The 26,182-nt window shown below is 38.7% G+C and overlaps 5 protein-coding genes across 7 annotated transcripts in view; 3 read left to right on the forward strand and 2 right to left on the reverse strand.

Moving 5' to 3' along the window:
- Nucleotides 1-44: 44 nt before the first annotated feature.
- LOC119746254 (probable pyruvate dehydrogenase E1 component subunit alpha, mitochondrial) lies at nucleotides 45-4,394 on the forward strand. The gene is made up of 9 exons (XM_038223092.1): nucleotides 45-210; nucleotides 605-673; nucleotides 1,108-1,281; nucleotides 1,472-1,598; nucleotides 1,996-2,087; nucleotides 2,440-2,688; nucleotides 3,402-3,473; nucleotides 3,632-3,808; nucleotides 4,169-4,394. The coding sequence occupies exons 1-9, from the start codon at nucleotides 160-162 to the stop codon at nucleotides 4,334-4,336; spliced, it is 1,179 nt and encodes a 392-aa protein (XP_038079020.1). The 5' UTR covers nucleotides 45-159; the 3' UTR covers nucleotides 4,337-4,394.
- A 1,101-nt stretch (nucleotides 4,395-5,495) lies between these two features.
- LOC119746134 lies at nucleotides 5,496-14,836 on the reverse strand. Its single transcript, XM_038222933.1, has 5 exons — nucleotides 14,691-14,836; nucleotides 9,381-9,476; nucleotides 8,646-8,852; nucleotides 8,227-8,412; nucleotides 5,496-7,854 (listed from the first exon to the last, which is right to left on the reverse strand). The coding sequence occupies exons 1-5, from the start codon at nucleotides 14,716-14,718 to the stop codon at nucleotides 7,736-7,738; spliced, it is 636 nt and encodes a 211-aa protein (XP_038078861.1). The 5' UTR covers nucleotides 14,719-14,836; the 3' UTR covers nucleotides 5,496-7,735.
- A 10-nt stretch (nucleotides 14,837-14,846) lies between these two features.
- Nucleotides 14,847-20,258, forward strand: LOC119746132 (spindle and kinetochore-associated protein 3-like). Its single transcript, XM_038222930.1, has 11 exons — nucleotides 14,847-15,155; nucleotides 15,838-16,018; nucleotides 16,402-16,489; nucleotides 16,691-16,867; nucleotides 17,055-17,212; nucleotides 17,313-17,470; nucleotides 17,567-17,852; nucleotides 18,071-18,194; nucleotides 18,377-18,568; nucleotides 19,015-19,148; nucleotides 19,573-20,258. The coding sequence occupies exons 1-11, from the start codon at nucleotides 14,979-14,981 to the stop codon at nucleotides 19,719-19,721; spliced, it is 1,824 nt and encodes a 607-aa protein (XP_038078858.1). The 5' UTR covers nucleotides 14,847-14,978; the 3' UTR covers nucleotides 19,722-20,258.
- On the reverse strand, nucleotides 19,870-23,718 carry LOC119746133 (all trans-polyprenyl-diphosphate synthase PDSS2-like). The gene is made up of 6 exons (XM_038222932.1): nucleotides 23,627-23,718; nucleotides 22,468-23,235; nucleotides 21,844-21,972; nucleotides 21,124-21,592; nucleotides 20,859-21,002; nucleotides 19,870-20,637 (listed from the first exon to the last, which is right to left on the reverse strand). Exons 2-6 carry the CDS (start codon nucleotides 23,151-23,153, stop codon nucleotides 20,488-20,490), a joined length of 1,578 nt encoding a protein of 525 aa, XP_038078860.1. The 5' UTR covers nucleotides 23,154-23,235; nucleotides 23,627-23,718; the 3' UTR covers nucleotides 19,870-20,487.
- Nucleotides 23,719-24,021: 303 nt separating this feature from the next.
- The window catches only part of LOC119746135 (quinone oxidoreductase PIG3-like), a 32,903-nt gene continuing 30,742 nt past the window's right edge, over nucleotides 24,022-26,182 (forward strand). The window contains exon 1 of one of the 3 annotated variants that reach the window (XM_038222938.1): nucleotides 24,022-24,109. The gene's annotated coding sequence lies outside the window, so the exon portion shown is untranslated. The remainder of the gene's footprint in view (nucleotides 24,110-26,182) is intronic. The other 2 variants (XM_038222937.1, XM_038222934.1) reach the window with 2 other exon arrangements.

A 26,182-nucleotide genomic window follows, 5' to 3' on the forward strand; every position in this document is an offset into this window, starting at 1 on the left:
TTTAATGCACAGCTAATAGCAAGTCTTTGGTAAAAGGTTGTCATTTATCTAGGTCAAAGGTGATCAACAGCTGACGGACCGATCGCCGACTAGACTGAGTAACGAAACTGCGGTTTTGGCCGTGAAAGAAGAGGCAGATTGTCCACATTTTTCAGCACCATGTTCTCACTAGTGTGTCGGAGGTTCGGCGCCATTTCTCGAAACTCACATGTGAGAATTTATGCCAATTCTAAGCCCCGAAATTCATATTTTCAGTAACTCTGTTGCATTTTCCATTTTTTGTCGATAGGTGGCAGCAAACACAACACTTACAGTGCAGAGAGTTTGTAGGGGCGGGGCAATTTGCAGATAGTTTGTAGGGGCGTTATTTGTCATTTCGAAGTGTTTGTTTATCTGTGCACCGGTCTTGCATTTTTTCCGTTCTTGAATGTAGCCTATGAATGTAGCTCATGAATGTAGCCTATACAATTTACAAGTACACCGACATTGATTTTATAAGATATAATTACCATTTTTCCATGTTCTCGTCGAGTGAACGTCTGGTCTAGTGGATAGCACGCCCATTTATTAAAAAAAGATGGCAATCTTTGTTGTTTAATTACAGAGGGTTTTGCCAGCAGCTGCCAGACGTCAGTACACCAATGAACAAACTGAAGCATCCTTCTCGGTTTTGGTGAGAGAAAAAGCCTGTTGTAACTCACATAAAGGAAGAATTCTAACATTGAATTTAATTTGAAAGGATAAGAAACTTGAGTTTGAATAGTAAACGTCACTTTTGAGTGTGATTTAGGCCACAACTTTATTCATTTTAGTGAACTTTCATTCGGTTCATTTGGGTTCGTTTATTTTCTATGAACATCTTTACTTTCATTTCGAAAGCCGGAAAGATTTCCATATACGAAGTTCACTAATTTTCCTCTGTATTGACTAACAAGCCCCCAGATAGCAATTTCATGTCATCAAAGTCAATTTGAGCAGTGAGAAAATACAAGCATTTTCTTAGAAAACACTTAGAATTTTTCAGTCCAATCTCATAGGGTTTGTACACAAAAAATCTTTCCTAAGTCATTATTGACTTGTCATAAAATTCTTCTTTTTTTCACTCAGGACTACAAACTTCACAAGCTTGAGTCTGGTCCCTCAGCTAATGTGACCGTTACCAGAGACGATGCACTGAAGTTGTACAGACAGATGCAGGTTATCAGACGGATGGAGACGGCCGCTGGCAACCTGTATAAATCGAAGGCAGTCCGGGGATTCTGTCATCTCTACTCTGGCCAGGTAATAAATGCACAAGTCATGAATATTCATCTACTTCATGAATATTCATATCCTGGTGATGGTCATTTTCAATGCATACGTGATACTCATGGAAGTCTTTGTACAAGGAAAATACCACCGACTTCCATTGCAGTGATTGAAGTTGAAGGATTCAAAATAATTTCACATTTTGAAAAAATACTTTTGATAGGAAGCATGTGCTGTTGGCATCAAGGCAGCTATGAGGGAAGGCGATGCGTTGATTACAGCCTACAGAGCCCACGGCTGGGCACACCTAATGGGACTGTCGGTAGCCGAAATACTCACTGAGTTAACAGGTAAAGTATGAACGCCAGTTAAGATTCGGCCATCTTGTTATTATACTGAAACTATTAAAACCACCGTAAATATGTTCAATTCTCTTGTCCAACATGTCTCTTTCATTTTTGTGTCTTTAGTTTGAACAGTGTAAAAACCAACGGTTGTTGGAAATTTAAAAAAGAAATGCAGCCATCTTGAAAATAAGTAATAAAAAGCCCCTCCTTCCTTTTTTTCCCGAAAAATCCAGACGTTAGACATCTTTTTTTAACTTGGCCTTTTAAATCTAGGAATATTTCGAGTCAATGAAGACAAGCTATAGATCAACATCACTGTTGATTGCAAAGATAGATGGATCACAAAGTCTTTGTAAAATTTCTTGAAGTTCAAAACCTTTTCAATTTGATTGTTCTGCAGGTCGCCGGACAGGGTGTGCCAAGGGTAAAGGAGGCTCAATGCACATGTACACAAAGAACTTCTACGGGGGAAACGGTATTGTTGGAGCCCAGGTAAATATGAAAAATGATAAATGATGAAAAAGTCATCAAAATGATTGGCATTTCCTCAGTTTGACAATTGAAATCTGCGGTAAACCTCTAAACAGATGTCGTAAAATGTTAGCTTCATCCCCAGGTTCTGTTCTATTTCTCCCTTTGAGATCGTTAAGAAGCCTTATGGGCTCCATTCGCGAACAATTTAAATGCAAACAATTGAAATACTCCCAACCGTGGCCTCACATCACAGGTTTCGATATTCCTGAAGCAAAATGTGAACTTGCTTCAAGTTAAAACTCCCCTGATTTAGTAGCCTAAAACCAAAGCTTTGTTCTTAACTGTTAGTTCTAATTCACCTTGTTCTAAGGTTCCCCTTGGAGCAGGCGTAGCCACCGCCCTGAAGTACTCCGGCTCTGACAACCTCTGTGTCGCGCTGTACGGCGACGGCGCGGCCAACCAGGGTCAGATCTTTGAAGCCTACAACATTGCCAAACTCTGGGAACTGCCTTGCGTGTTTGTCTGCGAGAATAACAAGTACGGTATGGGCACAGCGGTGGAGAGAGCATCCGCTTCGACTGACTACTACGCACGCGGGGATTACGTGCCCGGAATCTGGGTGAGAATTGAATTTTCAATTTGTTTATTTTCACTGTTTTGATTTTCAAATTTTGGATTTCAAAGTTTCCATTCTTGGTGAGCGTGGCCTGGTTGTTAGGGTACGTGACTAGGGATTGTAGGGTTAGGGGTTCGAATCCAGCTGCTTGCATATCGTCGTGACTGTGCAACAAGGTCGTATCTACTAAAGTGGTGTGTGATGTCATGTACGTGAAACGCGAGTTTTCAATGTCATAAGGTCGTATCTGGCTTAAAATAGCCCGGATGTACACACAAAGTCAATGGACGTCGCGATACACGAGATACGACCTTGTTGCACGGAGCATATTCGCGCGAGATACGTCTTTGTTGCAGAATCGAGTTACGACCTTGTTGCACTGATGCGATGATATGTTGTCTGTGTGATTTGATATCAATTTTGTTTCATCCTTGGGAAGGGGAACTTGGTCTAGGGGTTTGGGTACGTGACTTGGCATCTGAAGGTCAAGATTTCGAATTCAGCTGCTGACTATTTGTTGTGTCCTTGGGCAAGACACTTCTCTTCGCCCCTCTTCACCTAGGAGCTTAAATGGGTACAGGCATTAACTGGAGAGTAGGTGGAGATGGACTGATATACCATCTTGGAGAATTGAAATAATTGTATAATTCTTTTTTTTTTACTGGGTGTCTTTATTATTGACTTGGGAGAAACCTTAATTTCTTTTCAATATTTAGGTTGATGGAATGGACGTTCTCGCGGTCAGAGAGGCCACACAATTTGCAGCCGACTACTGCAGATCGGGCAAGGTGGGTCCAAATAAATTCACCTCTCAAGAATTCTGATGTATGAATAGCAGCGTGTCCTTCATTGTCTGCTGTCTTGAACCATCGAGAGGGTACTCGTTCACTGAGATCTCACTGTATAACTTGATGCCATTTTTTCCTGTTTTGTTGACGGGTACCAGGGACCCCTGGTGATGGAGGTCGAGACCTACCGCTACAGCGGCCACAGCATGAGTGATCCGGGTACCAGCTATCGTACCAGGGATGAGGTGCAGGAGATCAGGCAACAGAGGGACCCCATCACCAACTTCCGAGATCGGATGACGACTAGCGGGCTGGCCACTGCCCAGGAACTCAAGGTCAGATTTTCTCTTGCCAAGAAAATATGAATTAGAATATTTACATCACAACCTCTAAGTGACCCCACACATGTCAGAATCTTTGGAAGGGCAGAACACGCCACTGTGTAAAGCTGGGGATACAATTTTGCAAATAAACAAACTGTATCATTCGCCTTGCTGCAGACAATGCAAGAAGTTTTGTTCAAAAACGGTGGATGTAGCTATTTATGTTATAGATAACAAGAAATATATCTAATGGCAGACTTAAAAAATGAAATATGTAAAAGATGGTTTCTAAAATGTTCATCTTGTTTGGATATAACAGAGTAGGGACAAAATAAACAACACTACATTTTTTCTTTAATCGTGAAACTTTAGGAAGTGGACCTAGGCGTGAGAGCAGAAATCGACGAGGGCGTCGAAAGAGCCAAGAACGAAGCGGAGTTGCCGGCGTCGGAGGCCTTCACCGACATCTACAGCAACACGGCTCCCTTCATGGTCAGAGGGTGCGATCCCTTCACGACCCACCCATCACACACTCACTAAGCACCGGTGTCGAAGTCGAGTCCATAACAAGTCCATCACAAGACCATCACAAGACCACTACAAGTCCATCACAAGTCCACCACAAGACCACTACAAGTCCATCACAAGACCATTACAAGTCCATCGCAAGACCATCACAAGTCCATCACGAGACCATCACAAGACCATCACAAGACCAACACAAGACCATCACAAGACCATAACAAGACCATCACAAGACCATCACAAGTCCATCACAAGTCCATCACAAGACCATCACAAGACAAGACCATCACAAGACCATCACAAGACCATCACAAGACCATCACAAGACCATCACAAGTAACAGTGGATGAACGATAACAAAGGAATGCCTTTGTCAAAGCTCATTTGAATAGCTTGGGAGTTGAATTGGGACTGGAGGACTTGTGATGGACTTGTGATGGACTTGCAGGGACTTGTGATGGACTTGTGATGGACTTGCAGGGACTTGTGATGGACGTGACTACATGTACATCCCTGCCATCACAAGTCCATCACAAGTCTGGTCAAAAGTAAATCACAAGACCAGTCACAGGTGACGGGATGAGTAAAACAAAGGAATGCGTGTCACAGTTCATTGTTGAATAGCTTGCGACAAGACTTGACTTGACTTGAATTAACAAGCGAGGGCACTGCTCAACTCAGCAATGAGTGAGCTGTGGCAGGCAATTGCATTTAGCTGGTTTACAGGCACCTTTCAATAGTTGCATTTGGGACGGCATATCAGTCAGAGGGCTTAAAAAATGTGGTCACCAACATTGCGCAAACAGCCCTAAAATAGGAATATGCTAATGTTGTGCCGAGGCTGGTTTATCAAGATCTGTTTACATAAATGTGTGAAGTGTAATGAATTTCTGAATGGGTTATTATATAACAATATTATATTTATTAATTTGTTTTTCAACTTTGTGGATAAAACTCCCGCAATTTGAAGTCTCAACCCCCAGCATATTTTATTTGTAACATAAAATTAAAAGTGTTGGATTTTTTTTTTTTTTTTAGATTTGTAACAAATCCAAAGCTTCCCGTGCATGCGTAAGTTTTAATTGTTGAAATTTGATATTAAAACTTGCAATACAAGGATTACATGTAGATAATCGTACCAAATTTGGATAAAAAGACAAGATGAATCAATAAATTATGAGTAATATACTTGAACTTCATTTAATGGCTCAGATTATTTTCTTTCCATACGAATATGGAAAATAAATGAACCTTGAACCTTGAATGAATCAGCCGATGAACATACCCAAAGATTGATACTGATACAAAAATGAATACATTTGTACAATTCAATCCAGACATTTCCTTACAGTGATTTCTACTGTGTCATTTTATTGGTTTCAGAGGATCATTCGGATCACGATTACGTTTTAGAATCAATTTATGAAAAACTAATCGCACAATGCTTCTTATCCGAACATAAAGTGCTAAAAAAAAAATTCATATATCTGACAACCTCGAGCAAAGTGTCAGAGAAATCACAATTTGTTTGAAAAATATCATTACGTCTCAAAACACATACTCATACTTAGACAAACTTATACTTTTTCCCCACAAAATAAATCTGTCCAAAAATTAATTAACCTCAAACTTCAGTTATTATTATTTTTTTTTTATGAATGAACTTACCGAGTTGAATTACAATAACCACCCCAAAAATACATGTACAAAGAAAGCACACATATGCGAGTTGTAAAAGTCAAACAATGAAAATATTGAATCTACATTAACAATGTAGGTTTTTCAATAATTTTTTATATCTTTTCTTCACTTCAGCCATGTTTGATGATGCCCTTTCCCACATTTTTGTATAAAAAGGACAGTTCCAGAAAATTCACAAACATCTTGAAACTTTCGCAACTCTTAAATACATGTAGGTAATATTTGTATCTCTACAATGCCATGGCCCCTTTTAACCAAGGTTTTTACATAAGTTCAGGGAGTCTTCAAATGGCAACCCTGGCAATGACCAAAACAAATTCCTCCTGAAACAAAATCCCACCACTCCCAGATAGTGTGTCACTAAACCATTTATTGTAAACTGGTAACAGGAGTAAACAAACTGATATCGAACCATGAATGGATTGGTAAACAGAAACCAATACCCAGATTGAAAAGCGGTTCAATTTATCCAGTTAATTAACCCGGAAGGCAAAACAGGGTTCACTCTGCCTTCTCTTTTCCACATTCCCACCCCCCCCCAAAAAAAACCCCCCAACCCCACCTCTTTTGGTTGATTTACGCAAGTGCTCTGAACACAACAATGCCATTGACTATTTAATTAGCTGTGTCAAAAAAACAGGGTATTAGCCAATTGTTATTCACAATGAAGTGAGGGCTCTTGTTACGAGTTCTATTTCATTGAGCCATTGATGACAAAATGCCAGGTATGTAACGTTTTGCCTATTACCAGGTAGACCTTAACCCTAATTTTGATTATTTTTTTCTAGGAACTTTTCTAAAAACTCCAAAAAATTTTAACTCTGTACTTAAACTTTCGATTTTAGAGTACACTAAAGTAAACAAATAATTTACATAAACTCCCATTTGTATCGTAAATTTAAACTATAATGTACACGGAATGTTTGAAAAATAAAATTCAAATAAATTTAAGACAAGTGTTAAACCACACACACAGCAAACAGTTTGTTTAACTTAAAATATGTACATTTTCCAGGCTACGATAAAAATTCTTGAATATTAGAATTATATACAGTGATCCAGATTTGGTCTCGTCAAAATAACAAAAAAATTATAAATAATATTTTACATTTTGTGACAATGTGAAATCCATCCTTGTACAATACAGCTCTAAAAGTGATTTGCATACATTAAAATGAGTGTCCTTGTAAGTACACATATATGCAAATGAGCTGATTTGCATGTTGCTAATATGCAAATTAGATTATTTGCATGTAAATTATTGCGTGACTTCATAAGGCATTGAGGTATTTTTTTGTCAAAGGCCACTTTTGAACTTCCCTAAACAAAAATCTGATGTGTCCAAACTTCTTCTAGTCTCGTTGCATAAAATGTTCAATTAATGAAGACTTAAAATTACATACATGTACAGAGAAATGGACCATGCTTTGAACTCCATTTGGGCCTTACAAGGCATTCCAACCGAGGTTTTCTGGCGTTATTCGCACATGCAACACACAGGCTTACGTCCGCAAGTGTTGAATTGGACGTTAAACTTTTTGCCCAAGATCAGTAATAAAAAGGATTTTCAGACAAAGGCAACACACACCAAAAAAATGACATGGTTGTAATGCAACAGAAGTGCTTCTAATGACCCTTGACCCCAAGGATGCAACTTTCCGGTCCTGCGACAATGCAAAATGTCATATGAATTTGATGTTTTTGCTGCTAATGTTAGAAGTTTGGCCACTGGTTCCCCGTCCTAGATGACCTGTTGCTGCCCCCGGTCTGCTGGGAACCGGTCGAGTACTGACTCGGTTTCTGCATGCCATGCTGGGTCCTTGAATTTAGAACTAAACGCAGAAAAGAAAAGACCCAAAAATATTGGAATAAAAAGATGTGGTTTCTCGTTCCAAATCAGGAGAGTATTTAAGTGAAACCATCATCTGTAGATAAATTGGTTATTAACCTGTCAATAAAAACTGTGCACACTGACCAATGAGATCACAAGTTTTGGTCAGGTGACTATATTAGCTCAGTGGATTAGTCAAACTTGGTCACAAGCACTGTGAGAAATGTACACAAACCAAAAGTGGGCGGGGCTTAAATTGCCAAAATCCAGAAACCGTCCATTGATAAAAATTTGCTGTAAAACCATACTAGTCAAATCTCTTAACTCAAATGAACATTAATATGTTGAAACAAATTTTCCAAAGAAATCTTACCAGGACCGCCCTGGAGATGTCTTTGGTTGCCTGTTGGTTGAGTTGTGTCATTATATCTACTCTGTGACTGGTAGTGGGTCGCCCCGCTGGTCGGGGCTAGCCGAGGGAAGGTCGTAGTAGGGGAGCTGGAGTCGGGCTGGGAGTAGGAATAGCCGGATCGCTGCGGGTTCATTGAAAAGCTGTTTCCTGCGGTGTAAAGTATGTAGAAAATTGGTGATTTTGTTTAACAACTTAAATCAGTTGCTTATCATTAGAATGCTTTGTTTTGACAAATTAGATCGCGACTGTTGTCAGGTGACCACAGTAGCTCCGTCAAACTCTAGTCACAAGCACTGTGAGAAATGCACACTCACCAAAGGTGGGCAGGGCTCCCCCCCCCCCCCCCAAAAAAAAAACTTTGAGATTTTGCTTGAACTTACTTGGTTGACCCATTGCGTTCATACCCGGCGAGTGTCTTGTCCCCTCCGTTGTCTTCGTTGAGTTGTGCTGGCTGTGTCGCGAGTAGAATCCCGTTCCCGTGGGGGCCGCCTGGACCGTCGTCCCCTGGGGTTTCGGAGGCAGTCCGCTGAGAGAGACGTTCTTCTGGATGCTCCATATGCCATTGAGCTCATCCAGTTCTTTGTTTTCTAAAAAAAAATGAACAAAAAACATTTAGTTCTGTAGAATATCTGACACACAATTAGAGCCACTATGCCTACAATTTTTTTCAAGCTCTGGCAGAAGCTTCTTCATGTCAGTCAGGTGGTCGGTCGGTCAGCTGGTCTGTCTGTCTGTCTGTCTGTCCCGAATATTGACCAAAAGTATGGTGTTCCATATGTGCCAAAGGTGTTGCATTTTTTGCCAGAGCTTATTGCGCACTCGCCTTTGTTTTAATACTATTTTGAAGTTGAAAATGAGCTCTTTCAAAAAGTCAACTTGATTTTTGTTTTTACAATCTGAACATAAAAAGTTTTGAGATGAGCTTTGGACAGGATTTTTAAATAAAAACAACAGATTTAAAGCTACATTTTTCAAAATGTGATATTTTATACAAGTGTAAACTTCTCTTGATGTGTCTCACACATGCTAGCAAAAGTACGCTATGCAAGATGTATTTTGATTAGCAACTGCAAGAAATCTGGCTTAGATATTTGAGTTCTGATTTGGAATGTTACCTTTGATTGGCTTAGTTACAACAAAGCTGTCCCAATCGTCGTTTGCAGCGTTGCTCTTGTTTGATTTCCCGCCATCATAAGCAAAACGCTTAACACCTATAAATCAGAAAATATCATCAATAATTACTTGTATTACAATTCTGATTAAAGAGGATTTTTTCTTTTGTTTCCCTTAACAAATTTGTTGTCAATCAGGAATTACAGAAAGATGAACAGAAACTTTGCTGTGAATATTAAAGCTAAAATATTTTGACTAAAATAGCATTCAATAACTAAGTCAATAACTACACAAATTGTGCCACGAATTCTTGTCGCGGCACTTTTTACAAGGCCATTAACAATGAGAAGACAGTTTTATCTCAGTCATAACTTTAGTGGCTTTATACCCTTATCGTTAGTGATATCATACATGTAGTACTGATTTGGGTTAAAGATAATATGCAACATTTTCAAAAAAAAATATAGAACAAATAGATTCAAGAACAGTGCAGTACCCTACCTCATTGACTTAATTAATTCTAATTAATTCCAGTGTTTTTTTAATTTTATGATTGCTAGATTTGAAGTTCACCAGTTTTTATTCCTTGCTAGACCCCAATTCTTTTTAGGGAAATCCTGATGAATCGCAGGGAAATCGGGGTGATTGTGGTTGTCGTTATAGCTGTAATCGTTGTTGTTGTTGTCTTCGTTATATCTTCGTTGTCACTGTGGAAATTGTGGTTATTGTTTCCATTGTAGTCAATACTGTCCTTGTTGTATTCGTTGTTACTTTTGTCATCATTATTGTGATTATGGTTCTTGTCGTCATTATCGTTGTCTTAATCGTTATTCTCATCATTATATAGTCGTGATTGTGGTTAATTGTTGTTATTGTTCTCGTTATCTTTATCGTTATCTTTGTCAAATTTCTTAATTATTGCATACATATCTGTATATTTTTTTATCACAACTGATACCATATGACATTTGTTTTTATCTGTAAAATGGAATTTTTAATTAATGAAGAGATACTTTTGGGTTAAGACAGTTTTTGGACCTTTCAATGTAAAAGTACTTGTTTATTTTAAATTTAATTTAATTTATTTTATTTAATGTATTTGTATTAGCATTTTTATCTGTTGACTTGATCCAATTCAATCTTTGATTGCCACATCAAGTCTAATGAAAATAAACCATTTATCTATCTATCTATCTATCTATCTAATACTTGTACGTTTGTACATGCTACATTACGTTTCATATCTGTGTGCGTGTACACTACTCAGATATTTTGCTCAATCAATACATGTACATGTTCATATATTCACCAACCAATTAATTTTAATGAATAATCAATATTTAATCAACGCGGACAACCATCCCTGCACGCTGTTGACAGTTGCTAAGTGATGACAATTGGTTGCCACGGTGACCGGTCAAGTTCATAGTTCGGGCACCAATTATTCATTGTATCTTTTCCTCACGTCCGATCAGTCGCCTTTGTTACGGAACGATAATAATCAGTGTGGATGTCCATGGGGTGCATTGTTTGCATTTGACAAATAGGACAACGTTATTGGAAAATTGACAAGTGTGCTGTTGGCCTACAAGGATTTTGAATTCAGATACATTGAACATTTTGGGGAGAAAATTAAGTATGAAAAAAATTGGAAGGTCTAAAAGGAATTTTAAATGAAATGTTTGATTTTACTTTGGGAATAAAATTAAGCCGGAAAATTCTGGGAAGTAGAGAAATCTAATATTTCCCAAAACCTTCTACATGTACTATAATTCAATAGAGGTTTAGGTACATCATTCAAAAAAAGGAAAATCTCAAAGAAAAAAAGCTTTATGAAAAAAATCATCTTGAAAATTGTCAGAAAAGTTTGTTGAGACTTAAGGAATGTACTGAAATGGTATCTAATAATAAAAAGTAAAATAATAAAAAAAACATTCATAAATGTGTATTAAAGATTGACAATGGTAGTATTTCATGTGATATCATTTCACTGAAAGTTAAGTTGATACTGCAATTAATTCAGCAAAATTTGCACTGTGAAGTTTGTTGAATATAAAGTTTCATATACATGTACATGTACATTGTATCAACAGAAGTACATGTATTTTCGAACTGGTACTGCCCTGTTGTACAGACACTGAGTACACACAATGTACATAAGCCATGGTGTTGTCTGAATGGATACCCCCAAACCAGAGTGTCCTTACGGATAAACAGATAGCGAATTCTCATTCAAATGTTAAACCAATACACATGAAACCAGGCAAGCGTTTTAAGCCTCTATCACCATGGATGGCCTATCAACTAACCCAATCAGCCCATACAGGGTTTTTTTCTTGACTTGGAAACACTTCTTCAATGAAGACGAAGGTTTGTTTGAAGTGTAGGGTAAATAACGTGAACTGGTTGTAAAATGGATGAAGAGTTAAGGTGGGGAAGGGGAGTAGGGAGAATTGACTTAAAAAGGTTTTTATTTGCTTTGTTGACAAAAACTATTACTAGTACATGTACAGGTATGTGTTCAGTCTGTAACTTGCTGAACGACACATACAATCTCTAAATACAAACAACAATTTTAAAGATATGACAAAATGAGATATATGAAGCTTGTTAAAATTAATTATCTAATCTTAGAGCTGTCTCATTCTGCTGTAATTTCCATGACTGTCAAAAAAACATGGGAAGCCTTAAAATTTCTGATATAATTTGAATAAAACAGTCATTCCCAAGGTAAGGCAGAGTAAAAAAAAATGAAATAGTTTCTCGTACGGGCTTTTTGGAAAAAGGAAGGGGGCGGGCGTTTTGTTTTGTTTTTTTCCTGATGTGGAGGATTTTTCAATATTGCGGATGCATTCTTCCTTTTTCTTGACTATTTTGCTCTCAGTACAAAATTGTGTCCAAAGAAGCAGTAACCCTTTCTACATAGCTACAATTGGGTTTGAAATAAACAAATAAACAGACAATATTGACAATATTATACTTGCAAAATAACTTGCGAATGTATGTATGAATGCCAAAAAAACCAGCAAAAATAAAAAGATGCAGGCAGGAAAAAAGGAAGCTGGCGGGGACAAAAAAAAACTGGTTAATTTTCTTACTTGGCCTAATCAAGTATTAAAATTTAATGTGAAACTCACAATTTGGCCTTTCCTTTTTTTTCTTTAAATTTTAAAACAAATGCAATTAAACTTGCTACTGCTTCTATATATACAGCCACTACGGTATATTGGCAAGAGAAGCAATGTTTGTTCATAACCATGGCAACAGGCAGGTGATGCGGAAGAATTCGCATCCCTCCTCCATTATACACAGAAATATTTGCCCTGCTCTTGAACGCCGTTTTACTGTACGTCGATCAAACTAGTCAAATGGTAAACATGCAAGTCTGTCTTTCCAAAGAATCTTGCATCCAATCCGTACATGTATGGCCATTGGGAAAAAGTGCATGATTTTTATGTCATTTTTACTAATTTATTGCAGTATAGAGCACTACAGGGGTTTAATTTTCACTTAGGCAGAGTAAAAAAGAAAAAAAAATACTTTCATTTTTTTTAAATGAAGGAGGCAGGGTCTTTTTTGTTGTTGTTTTTTTCCCCAAGTGGATAGTCCAAGATGGCTCATGAATTTTTCCATTTTTTCAACTCTTCTGCTGCCGCAAAATTGTGTGGATAGGAGCCGTAACCATTTCTACATAGCTACAATTTTGTTGGAAACAAACAAAAGAAGACAATTTGTTGACAAAATATGTGCACAATTTATTGCACATGTAAATATTTGAACATAAACATATATTATGTATCAAATTTGGCAGAAAACTTGAAATTTGCATCGATAATTTTTAAAGAGAAATAAAATGAACAAATGTACAGTGTATATATTTTTGAAAGATAATAAAAAGGACAAAAAAATGTCTACTAAATATTTTCCAGGGGTGCTTGACCTTAGGCACTTGGCTTAAAAGAAAATCACTAGAAGACGGTGCCTCAAAGCAAAATGGACACGGTCGATAACGGTTCCATTCAAGTTGAGTTCAGCCTGACACTGAAACAGAGAGAGAGACAGGACGGAAAATCTTCTTGTTATTGGAGAGAAGAAAGCCTGGGAAAAATCAATGTATTGAAGCTCTGTTGAAGGTTTGTGGCTTTGTTTGGCCGGCTGGTAGTATTGATTGAAATACGGTTGACAGAGGGACAGACATCTTCAAGCCAAAGGAACCGTGACACAATGTACAGTTGTACTGTGTACAAAAATTCTGTTTAAAAAAAAACGTTTAGAAAATACAGCATCATGACGCCACTTTTACACAAAAACCTCAGAGATGGTTCAATTAAAATACACTTTTTCATTGTTTCAGGCGAGCCCTTTTTTGTTCAAGCGTGCAGTAAAGGCTCAAGGTATAAAAACTTGAAATAAAAACCAACCCTGGACAATGTTCACATCCATCAGCATTCGTGAATGTTTTCATAATCAGGAAAATGATGAGGAAATTATAAGAATAATTGCAATTTCACATGTTTCAGTTAGATTTAAAAAATAAATTATTTAACTGCTGCAACTGCTTTACTTAATTCAATTGAAATTAACAAATCAACAAAATTAGCTGGCCTAACGTTTCGGTCTTAAGCAAGAGAAAGACCTTTCTCAGTTTGCCTTTGAGAAAGGTCTTGTTTAATAAGACTGAAAATATGTTAGGCCAGCTAATGCTGATGTGTTTCAGATATTAAAAGTTGTCTGTAGATGTTGTAGAACCATCTGGGAAGTTTTGTTGAAATGAATTGGTAATGTTTATAATTTATAAGTTTATTACAATCATTAAACTGTAATAATAATTTTTTGCAGATTCGGAAAATAACAAAAAGAACAAATTCAAGAAATTGTTCTCACTGTTTTCCTCTAGTCTCTACTGTATAAAAAACAAAAACAAAAACAAATAAACAACCAAAGAGCACATTTTTGCATTTTCCCCCATTATTAAATTCATTTTTTTGCCAGATATATGCAACTGGCAAATTAGATTGTGCGACATTTTTAAGTTCGTGCATTCTGATAATAAAGCCGTTTCAATTAATCTATCAATCAACCTAGTCACAACACACATCAAGGTCCATGCAATTTTTGGAAGCATCATCATCAGCAGGTTACATGTAAGTTCTCCGCCGTGCATGCGCTGCTCACAGCCGGCCTGTGACACTAGCACTGTGACAGCACAGCTGGGATCCGGGACACATCCGGGACACATGTCCAACACGTTAAACAAAAGTTTCGATAAAATGAAATAGAAATAATAAAATAAAATAAAATAAGCAACATACCACTCTTGAAGTCCCCTTGATCTCGCATGATGAATTTCAGCTCACGATATCATGTTGGAATTGTATTTTTGGGCCGTAAATTATCCACTCAAAATCATCGACACTTCCAATAAAAGGAGCAAATAATTGTTGAAATTATCAGTCGACAGAGGGCGCTCTTTCACTTTTCCAATCGATGGATTTTTCAGAGCGCCATGTTCAAACTGTTGAAATCTCCTTCAAATTTTCGCTCTAATTTTCTGCGCTAAGATTGAACATTTGACCATTTATATACGATAGTCGATAGCGATGGAAAAGGAGAATTTCTTCACCAAACTTCGCCGTGTGGCGACGTCTACAGAGGGCGAAACGGCGAGGTTGAAGGCGTGTATGGAGAAACCGGCCGCCGTGAGGTCGGCATCGAGTCAGGATGGATCAGCAAGGCTCGTGTTGAAGGAAATGCAGTATGATGCACAGAAAATGAAGGTGGGCCTACAATGTACTTTGAACTTGAAGTTTGGCTTCTTTGCAGTGTGGCTGGCAGAGGCTTTGATTTATGAATGGAACTTGTAAAACATAGTCTCATATTATAAAAAGTCATAGAGGCTAATTCCTAAACGCTTTTCCTCCTAAACATGCTAAACTACTAGCTGGAGTTACCCAGCCCTGAGTTTTATCATTGGGTTGTCTAATAGACAACCCAATGATAAAACTCAGGGCTGGGTAACTCCAGCTACTAAACTACAATTTTACAAGTAGGCCTACAACATCATTCATGTCATTCATGATTTGATTAGGCCCCTACCGAAAATTCAGCGAAATATTTATCAGGTTTTCAGATTTTATCTTTTTATCAAAATTAAAATGATGTCTGATTTTATCCCTTTTAAATTATCCGTTTGTCTATTTCCATAATCATAACGCTGTTAAAAAAAAAGAATGAATACATTTGAAGTGACGATGATCATGATGATTGATAAAATTAAGGAAAACATTCAGTATTTGTTGACATGTCTGAGCCTGAGGCCAAGCAGTCTTCACTTCTAAGTTGGGCATGAAAAAAAAGTTTTTTACTAAGTATACTTCTTCTGCCCCACCCCTACTGGCTCAACCCCCCCCCCCCCCCACATAAATAACAACAAGTTGTGATTATCATCATTTTGAGCAGGAAAAAGTCCATCAGCAGTTGAAAGAACTCCATGTCTCATCGGAATCATTTGAGGAGACCCTAGATGCTTGTGAGGGTCTGTGTGAGATAACCAAGCAGCAAGTGACTGATCTTGAGATGTACCTAGAGCAATACGGCTACAAGCCTTACAACAGTGTGGAGAAACTACAGTCACAGCAAGGTTATTACTGAGGAAAACATTTTTTTCAATTTTTGAGTTGTGAGGCCAAAACAAATAATAGTTCTGCTTCTGGTTACCCTACCTACCCTGTTTTGACAGCACTTACCCTAATTTTTTTTGGAGGGGGGGGGGGGAATGAGAAAAAAAAACACCTTTTACCCATGACTACACGCAGACACCTGCATATAATCAACACACACACAAAAAATGCCAAAAAGTAAACTAAGTGTCTTCCACAGGTGGAAGACAATGAGTACTAAGACACAAACTATTGTACACATTGTTGACGACCAAAGTTGGAAAAATACTTGCCTTATCCTTTGCCTCCTTCAAAAGTTTATACATTTTATTCAAACTGTCTTCTCTTTTTATTTTAATTGAAGATAAAAAGAAGAAACAATCCAAGGAAAATGTGACACCTGAACCTTCTCCAGAAACAACCAAGGACTGTCACAGCACTGAAGAAAAAATGTATCCTATTAGAAAAGAAAAAGAAAAACTTAGTATGTATTGTTCTCATTTATTCTTGTTCCAAGAATTTTTTGTATGTTACACAAACGCCAAAAGTTCAACAATTTTTTTAAATTTTTTATTTTATTTTTGAGACCTGAAATTTTCTTAGTTTGTTGATATTTGACTGTCTTCCTTGAGATACTTAACTAAAACTCCCAGCCCCTCAACTCCGCCCAAGGACCCCTCCTCAGCTCCCCCGGTCGACCCGAACAAAACCCCCCAGCTGGCCGACTTTGGCCTCAGTCAGTGGACGATAGACCGACTGGCCCACGTCGGGTTGAACGGTAACCCACAGGACATGAAGACGGTGAATTTTACCGGGTACCAGTATGGAAGGTAAGACTTCACTCGTGTTTGACAAAAATACATCTTGTTGGCTGTTTCTTGCATTAACAAAATTTTGATCTATTGATGCAACTTATCCATCAGATTGATACAAATTTATTCCTTGATACAAAATTGATTGATACAAAATTTAATACAAACTTAGTACATTTAAGAGCTTGAATTCTTTTTCATCCAGCATTCCGTCAGCTATCCCGAGTTACATGTACCCCTCCACCCCTCAACAATACCAGAAGCATTTGCAGCTCACCCCCTTCACTAACAGGACCATTCTGGTCACCCCGGGCATGTTCGGGAGTCGGAGCATACCCACAGAGACACCCCAGCAGTTTATCGGTGAGTCAAACTTAAAACGAGTCAAAAAAATGATTTGAAAATTAAAAAAAAAAAAATATTCAAAAGTTACTTCCCCAATATTGCTTTTGTTTCTTTCCAGACACCAAATCCTACCTGCTGGACTCCCCAGTGCCCCCGGTGCTGTTGTCAACCAAGAAGGTCAAGCCCATGACCTCTGACCTCAGGGTCACGAGTCGACGGGACGCGGACATGGCCAGTCCTGAGCCAGAACCCCCTACAGTCACCGCTTGGGCGGAGGTAAACCTTCTAGAACTGGTCGAAGATGTAAGATTGTTTTTAAGTTTTAGTGCTTACAGTTGCTAATCACGATGTAAATTTTTTGTCATTTTCCAGTATGTTCCTCTTCCGGCACCCCCAACCCAGCTCCACGCCCCTCCTGATTCGGCAGACGTGACACCCCCGATGCCCCCCTGCCTGGCAACCCAGGCCACCCAGGTACCCATGCCGGCCGAGCCTGCGCGCCTCACAGAGAGGTTCAACAGCGCCCCCACACTGCCGTGTGAGCCAGTTCAGTTATACCAGCAGTTTTCTGCGAACGAGATGCCAACGGAGCCTGTACAGCTCGCAGAAAAATTTGGGTCCGAGAACAATATCCAGCCAGAACCACAGTTTCTTCAGGGTAAGAGCAAACATCACGACCATGACAGAATTTGTTTTTAATTTCCTCATTCTGGTACCCGCTTTTATTAAAATCAGTTTTTTTAGGCAGTAGACCCTTGCAAGTTTAGTGCATGATTGGTAAAGAAATCTTTACTTGTAAAACTTTGGTCATGGGTTCGAGTCCTACTTGATGGTTTTTTGTCTCACAAGTTCTGGGACAATTTTTTTTGTTTACAGTATCGGGAGCAGGCAATGGTCAACCTTCCCAAACAACCACACCCAAGGGTCATCAACGATTGGCCGCATTGGCCGGGGAACCCGAAATGCCGCAGACCCCAGAACTGACCATGACGTATCAAAGGTAACACGCCCAACAGTAAAGTTGTCAAAATAATTATTGTTGGTTAAACCAAGATCTAAATGTGGTTTGGAGGTTAAAATCAATTTGCTAGCCAAAAATGTTATTCCATGCTTAATATTTTGCTTACTGTATACATTCACTAAAAAATTTTTATCGACATGCTTCTCCAAAAATTCTGAAAGATTTGTAGACATCAAGCCAGTTTCGGTAGAACCCGCCCCTCAACTCCCGGCCGACAGTATTCCTGAACCCCATGTATACGACAGCCATGGTGATGTTCCGAGGACACCTGTCCTGCAGAGTGCATTCAATGAAACCCAAGCGACAAAACCAAGCCAGGCAACAAAACCAAACCAAACCTCCGCTGTAAATTGGTAAGACAATTTTTTTTATGATTGAAAAAGTCCACATTGGGATTTAGTTTGTACCCAGTTTGTACCCAGTTGGAAAGGGCCGTTCCTGGCAATAGGCAAACGCGAACACAAATTTGTAAGGGCAAAATTTTTCACGACGTAAATTTGCAAAGGCTAAGCACCTTTACATTTTTTAATTACAAAAATACTTTACTTATCTTGTGCTTTCCTTTAAATTTAGCCTACATATGCAGAGGCAAATATACATTGAGAGGAGAAATTTTTCCCATTTTTTCCCAGTTGTTTTTAGTCCTCCCTTTACCAGCAGAATTTTAAAATTCCACAAATTTCACATTTCAAATTTTATTTCAAATTCAAAATTCAAAATTCAAATTCAAATTCAAAATCAAAATTCAAAAACTCATGTCAAATTTCAAATTTCACATTCCATTTTTTTTCTGATTCAGTGTGGACTGCTCCATCGCCCCGGTGACAGATGCGGAGTTTGGACAAGTAGCTGATTATCTCCAGCGTCTGTTCCCCATCGACGTGATCAACCAGAAACTGGCCGACATCAATGCAATGCTATCCCAAAAACAAGGTATGAACGGTTCGGAGCTGCTTTTTGTAATACCATATTCTGAATGAATTGGGTCAACATTTAAAAAGAAAAAAATGCTTGTTTTTAAAAAATTCTAAGCAAAAAAATCACCTTTAATTCAAGCCTCCGGCTTTGGTTTTTATTATGCTCTTTTTGTTATTTTGTGTGTGTATTGGTCTCTGGTTTGTATTATTCATGATCTGCTACTTTGAATGGCCACAGCCACGGACAACAATGCCTTTTCAGATGTCGACTGTCGGCTGGGTCTCAGGTCACATTCGAATTACTTGTAATTGCCGATGACCAGCGTCAGCCACTGCCATGGGTGCATGTGCAACTACGAGCCCTAGCCATATAATTTGGACGCGATCATATTCTAGTACCAAGACTTCTTTCTTTTCCACCCTTGTGTATAACCCAACAGATGGGAGCTTCCTCAGTGAGAAAGACATGCAGGCGCTCAGTCTAGGCTCCAAGACCAAAGCCTTTGCCTTGCTGCTGGCTAAACTCCGGCGGCTGACCATGGGCAAGAAACCAGGCAGCGGGGAACCGGTTTTCTACGTCATCAAGTGATCAGCAGGAACCGGTTTACTACGTCATCACATGATCAGTGGTATCTCCGAGATTCACTTGCCCTCCACCACGAATAAAACCCTGGGCACACATTTCAGAAAAAATTTCAAAGATTATGCTTCAAAAGAAACGAGATTATCAAACAAAATTGTGTATTTAATTTTATTCTCTGATGTAAATATTTAAAACTCAAATCCGTTTCATTTTAATATGTACGTAGTACTACATGTACATTTTATGGTGAGAAATTTATTACATGTATTCAAATTATTCAATTAGACCGTTTCTTTTGGTATATAAGTCATTAATCTCTTTAATTGGGAAATCAAATACAACACACATCCTATATTCACCACAATGAAGTACATGTGAATTTTAGGGATTAAAAATCTAGAAAACACTGGTTCTTTAAAATCTTGTTTTTTGTACATTTACTTTGACTAAAGACATATTTTATTCCACAAGGAATAAAAAAAGTATAAGTTCCTGTTGCCGAAAAAAATCTGAATGGAGCTTAAAATTAAAATAATTGTGGAATTTGCATTTTTCATGTAGCACCCTTCTTTTCAAAATTCCATCCTTAATAACCATAAAGGTTAGTTTGTCTCGGGTCAAAATAAGGCTGATGTCTTAAACTTCTATGTGGTATTCTTAAAGAGATGAACACAGGAACTATACCAAGATGGCTGCTACCATATGAAGGGTCATGTATGCGTTTAAGAAATATGTCCTAGAAGGCATCAAGGTCCCGAATCAACTCCTATCATCATGAGACGGCCTTGACCATTTTCAGCAGGGCGTCCCGTGCCTCCGATTGGGGGAATTCACTGATTGCGAGACGGGCAGACTCGGCGTAAGTCCGACAGAGGTCCTGAGACTTTGCAATCGCTGATCCCGCACGGATTTCCCGATGAAGCTGAAATGTGAGAATGAAGGAAAGAAATCTGTTCAAAATCTGTAAGATTATAATATAAGGGAGCTAAAATTAATAGAACAATCTTAAAAATGTTTTGTACTGCTTAGGTCTTGGTCTAATTTTCACAATTATATGATTTTTCAGGAGCACTAAAGAAAACAATCTGGAACTGTTGTAAAAAAAAAAAATTGTACTTGACATAAGAATTTTAGGTGTCTGACCTTTTTCATGTCAAGTTTGGTCTGGTTACTGACTCTGTCTCGGTTTCCGCTGCCTTCAAGATGTAACAGGACAGGGGCGGATGTCAGACTAAAGGAAGTCGGGCTGCCATTGAATGCTGTGAACAATTGTAGTTCTTGATGGAGCTAGATTAAAAAAAAAAAAAGGACATATACATTAGCCAAATATTTTTAAAATGTGAGTTCTGACTTGCATAAATTCACACTGAAGTACCAGTCTGAAGTGCATGTATGATGTATTCTTTACCTGTTGAGCAAGGGCGATATTCTTGCCAAACTCAAACGCACACTTCTGCATCTCCTCCCCGTGTCCAGCCAACTCCAGCGCCGCCCGACAGCTCTTGGCAATCAGACTGCCCGAGGACAGGTACACGTACCGCGTCCAGTCGGCCACGCCCAGGTTTGGTAAGGGTAGCTGACCCCGCCCAGTGGCTCCTGGCTCCGCCCCTTCCTCCGAAAAGGCCATGAAGGCGGCTTCCGTTAGGTCTGAGATGGCTTGTGAGATGAGATCCACTACGTAGGTATTGCGCAGCTTGGCGAGCCCCATGCAGGCGCTGGCTAGTAAGAAGTCGCCGCTCAGAACGGAGATCTTGTTGCCGAATTCCATCACGCTGCGGGGCCCGTCGGAAGGGAGGAGGTCCCGGATGTTGACCACGCCCTTGTGGACCAAGAAGGCTGTGTGGATCATCTCGGCAATTTCAGCAAGGGTTCTCTGACTGGAAAATGGCAATAAAGTGCAGGAAAAGATTGGAGTTACGAAGTCAGATACAGCCGCTACAAAGACCATGATCTCAATAACTTTGCATAAGTATCTTTCTATTAACTTTGTATGTATCACCACACATTTGGTGATGTCATTCAAAGAGTAAGCTAATGTGTACATACACTGTACCTCATAATCTCCAAATTATTTGATAGGAAAAAAACCATGGCATGGCAGACAGAATTCCCCTTTTGTTTTTTTTACCTTGGGTATATGCCTCTGACCATGCTCTGGTTGTCTGTGCCCTTTGGGGAGGGCCCCGCGGCCTTGGAGATCAGTAGAATGATCAAGCCTCTCGTCTGGATGTTATGCTTGCCATCGTAGACCAAATTCCTGTAAAATGGGGCAAGACAACAGACCGAGTCATTAAGCCCCGCCCATTATGTTCATTCATTGTGCAATCAATGCTGTGATTGGTCAAAAAAGAAGGCGGGGCTAAATGTCTTATCAGTCAATGGATATGCAGTTTGAAGGTTCAAACTAAGAAAATGTAACAATGAATAAAGTGATCTGCACTTTTGAAGATGATGAAAGCTATGGTAGTAGCAAAATGGTGCAGGCATGCAACTTTTCCTTGGATCAGCTGATTTCCTCGTTTTTCACTTCACACTTTCATGCCAATAAAAATTGAAAAACACTGAACAAAGTCTTGTAAAGATTGGAGTTTACTTTTTTTGTGCTACTTCCAAGTTGCATGCCTGATGGTGACGATGTTGATAATGACGCTGATTAGATTGACAATTGGAAAATTGTCGGTGAGGATTATGATTTGAGACTTTTCCCCGCATCAGATAAAACAAAAGCAAACACACATGAGTTTGTATTTACTTTGCCGTTTTCACCAGTGGGTGTTTGGTGCCAACAAGCTTGCGTACTTGCATCGCCACATTGGACAGCTCGTCGCTCAACAGGCAACGCAGACCAATGAAGGAGGTCGGGTACCCGACTATCTTCTCTGCCTCAGCAATGGCACTGGCCCAAGCTGACCTATCAGGCAATCCAAACAGGCTGCGAGATGGGGTACCACGCAATAGGTGGGGACCAGTCAGCTGGTTACTAGAAGCGCCACCTGGAGTCCTGTTGCGGTGAATGTTTGTCAGAGGCACGCTTGAACAAATGCTTCTTGTGCTATTTGGCGCATGCATGAGAGGAGCAACCACAAATCCATTGTAAAGACTTTGACTGCCAAAAATTGTATCTGATCTCGACTTGAATACTTGATCCTGCATTCCAGTAAAAATCGAAGAAGTTGTGTAGGCCAGGTTTGAAGATATTAAAAAGGGCTCCTTTGATTTCAGTGAGCCATGGTTTTTCTGGAGCTGTGAGCACGTACATGTGCAAACTCCAGTCTTGACAGGTCTGGAGATTTGTACACTACTTCTTGTTCTTTGGAGGAGCAGGGTTGAGGCGTTTTTATGTGGTGCGTTTTGTACTAGCTGTACGTTTCTGAGGTTGCCATGGTGATGTATGGCAAGAGGAAATCTTCTCAACGTTGTGACTACGCAGGCTGCCATACTGTTTGTAGGACGAAAAGCTCAAATCAGATCATAGATGGGTCTGGACAATGCCTTGCCCTTCTGACGAACTTGCTGACCCCTGAAATAACAAGACAGAAATAAGTTAATGTGAAAAACGTCGTATCCATCATTTACAGATATGATCATGAGTGAATGTTAATTACAATGTACAGTGCAAATGTGAATTTTCCATTTTTATCAAGCAATAATGTACCACAGTCCGCCTCCCCCCCCCCCCCCCCCCCCCCCACCCCCGGCCTCAGACACCGACTTGCTTGACCGACTTAACACACAATGTTCCGCCATATATCCGGCGCCTGTACAAAAACAAAATTACGGTGAACTGAAGTGGGAGAAAAGGCAAAAATCCTCAACCCTGGGGCCTTTTAACCAAGACCAAATCCCAACAATGACCATAAGGGTCGGGTAGTGCGGGGGACTTAAGAAAGTAGGATTAAAACGATACTTACAGTTACAGAAAATACCTAACACTTCCGAATGTTCTGATGCAAGATCTCAAGGTTTTCCATGTGCATTGCATAGTGCGCCACCATTCGGCATTTAGTGCGCTATCGCTAGTACTGGTAGTCTGTTCACTGTCTCCTTTCTGTTCTGACGGCACGTTGAGGGTATCAGGTTTAAGACTGCCATCTTTTTAAAAGGTTTATTCCATTTTAGATAGGGGTGTGTAAAGTTACTTATTCTATACAATTAAATTATTTATCTTTGTCCCTTATGTAATAGGATCAAATTTTATTTTTATGAATTTTAAAATCATATAATATACTTAACTTAAAAATATTATTGAATGTTGAAAAGATCTTATACATTTTTTTGCGATCATATTTAGATACCCACCCTATTTTTGTAAGGTCATGTCTTGTATTTTTTTGGCAAAATTGTGTTGTCGGTGTCGTCTGCGCAGTTAGTTTCAGCAGAAACTAAGAAGTGTCGTGAGTCTTTGATTTTGCTTTTAAATTTACGTTAAATTTGACCATTTATACTAAAGTAACAGGATGAATGTCGTTTGAGGTTTCCTTTCATGGTAGTCGTGTACTGGTGTAGTTTAGGTCACCTCCCGTTTTTACTTGTCATGCTTGTTCCGCTCTCAAGTCAAAGAAAACACTGTCGAGCGCAATTTGAGTCCCCCGCGCAAGTTTAAACTTGCACTTTGCATCACGTTTATTATTGTTTAGAATGTAGCAGTAGCACTTGTAGCTTGAGTAACTCCAGCTGACATGCTCATATTCATTCACATGTAACATGTGAATGAATATGAGCATGTCAGCTGGAGTTACTCAAGCTAGGTGAAGTGAGATCTTTAGATTTTGTCCAGAAGAAAAGTATATTTTTACGAACAAAAACACAAGTCAAATCAGTCAAAATTCTACTTCCTCAAATTTTGTACAGTGCTGTGCCTCTTTTATTACTAGGTTAGCATGAGGGTCTGTTTTGCAGGTATTTGACAGCAGTTGACGGTAATTGGTCAACACACAAGCATGACAAGACTTTAAATAAATCATGCTTTGAGCCAAGCTTTCTTTTTTGTGCATATTTATTTCCTTCTGATGTCCACCACCCCCAAAACAATCTCAATTCTATGTTCCATGTAATTTAAAACCTCACATTACAATCTATTTACTGATCCTTCAAGACATTATAACATTTGTTATAAGAAAATAACAAATTTTTGTTCTCGTTAACCTTCATCAATATCTGTGCCACATAGTAGCTAGGATGAGCTACTAAACAAACCAAGAAATGCTAAGATATTCCACTAATAAGCAAATGAGAATGTCCCAGTTATTAGATTTTCCTTTCCAACTCATTCATATTGCTCTAGTAGATCAGTTTTGTTGTCCTTCACATTTTGAAAGCAAAACCACAAACTAGTATCATATCCTAGCTTAAAATCATGAGAAAGAAAATAGGTTTTCCACAGGGTATGGCTCTTATCCTCAGCCTTACATCAATACTCACATCCTGCCATTCCACTTGATAATTATAATGTGCTAAATTAAATTCAGGATTATCAATATTCATGAGGGCCATTCTTTGGAAAATTTATAATGGAACAAAACAAAAACATTTTCATTGATTTGAAGTGATGCTTAGCTTAAATGTAATTTGGCAACCTCCAAATACCGGTATTGTATCCATTTGACCTTTAAAATTGTGCTTTTTAGACCTTTTTTTTTTTTTCATTTAAAAAAAAAATTATAACCTAACCAGAAGAATATAGTGTTTCCATTTGCCCATTTTAAGGACACACGCAACCAAAGAATGGCCCAAACATTACGTTTTACGTTTAAAAGTGCTTGTGATTACATGTTTAAACATTGTTAATATTGTAAACACTGATTGTACTTGTTACATATATGCAGAAAACTTTAAAGTCATTGTTTGTGCATTGGTCCAGCTATGTTGTTAGGTAACCATGACCCTAATCCTATCATCACCAGCATCCCCATCAGTGTCACCAATATCACCATGGATTCACTCCCATGGAACTTTATCATGCTTCCAACATTTTAGTCATGTTCCCAGTATCCAGTAAAAGTACTGAATGATAATGGTTTTGTGCAAAAGTAACCAGACTATTTATCTTCCAGCCTCGCTTTGGTTACATTGATCTGAATGGGGAAAAATCATATGGCTGCAACATGATAATGGTCTATTTGCCACCATCTTCCCCATCCTCCATTCCACTTCGTTCTCTTACGAAATTACGAATTCCCAGTACGTATTATGTACGTCAAGAAAACATTTTATACTGCAATCGGAACCTTCTTTACCACTATGTACAAATGTATACATTTTTAAAAGATTCTCTAACACTGAATACATGCCACCAATATGTTATTTAAAACCAATAAAGTTAATCCATGGTTAATATAAGTTCAACAGTCTTTTCACAAGATTAAACTGACTAAGGTGCAAACAAATTTCATTTAATTTTCTTCAGCACAAGGAACCATCCAAAGTTGTCAACAGTTTAACTGTAGAATATCATTAACACCATGAGT

Source organism: Patiria miniata, unplaced genomic scaffold (assembly GCF_015706575.1).
Source record: "Patiria miniata isolate m_02_andy unplaced genomic scaffold, ASM1570657v1 HiC_scaffold_7, whole genome shotgun sequence".
Lineage (NCBI taxonomy): Eukaryota > Metazoa > Echinodermata > Asteroidea > Valvatida > Asterinidae > Patiria > Patiria miniata.

Bases quoted from the DNA above. Each gene is read 5' to 3' on its own strand.
- LOC119746254 (XM_038223092.1), top strand. From the start codon at position 160: ATGTTCTCACTAGTGTGTCGGAGGTTCGGCGCCATTTCTCGAAACTCA. The intron at 674-1,107 runs GTGAGAGAAAAA...TTTTTCACTCAG, and splicing joins AAGCATCCTTCTCGGTTTTG to GACTACAAACTTCACAAGCT. The intron at 1,599-1,995 runs GTAAAGTATGAA...ATTGTTCTGCAG, and splicing joins AATACTCACTGAGTTAACAG to GTCGCCGGACAGGGTGTGCC.
- LOC119746134 (XM_038222933.1), bottom strand. From the start codon at position 14,718: ATGCGAGATCAAGGGGACTTCAAGAGTG. The intron at 9,477-14,690 runs GTATGTTGCTTA...TCTGATTTATAG, and splicing joins TCAAGGGGACTTCAAGAGTG to GTGTTAAGCGTTTTGCTTAT. The intron at 8,853-9,380 runs GTAACATTCCAA...ATTTTTTTTTAG, and splicing joins TGTAACTAAGCCAATCAAAG to AAAACAAAGAACTGGATGAG.
- LOC119746132 (XM_038222930.1), top strand. From the start codon at position 14,979: ATGGAAAAGGAGAATTTCTTCACCAAACTTCGCCGTGTGGCGACGTCT. The intron at 17,853-18,070 runs GTAAGAGCAAAC...TTTTGTTTACAG, and splicing joins AGAACCACAGTTTCTTCAGG to TATCGGGAGCAGGCAATGGT. The intron at 19,149-19,572 runs GTATGAACGGTT...ATAACCCAACAG, and splicing joins AATGCTATCCCAAAAACAAG to ATGGGAGCTTCCTCAGTGAG.
- LOC119746133 (XM_038222932.1), bottom strand. From the start codon at position 23,153: ATGGCAGCCTGCGTAGTCACAACGTTGAGAAGATTTCCTCTTGCCATA. The intron at 21,003-21,123 runs GTAAAGAATACA...TTTTTAATCTAG, and splicing joins ATATCGCCCTTGCTCAACAG to CTCCATCAAGAACTACAATT. The intron at 20,638-20,858 runs GTCAGACACCTA...CTCACATTTCAG, and splicing joins CCAAACTTGACATGAAAAAG to CTTCATCGGGAAATCCGTGC.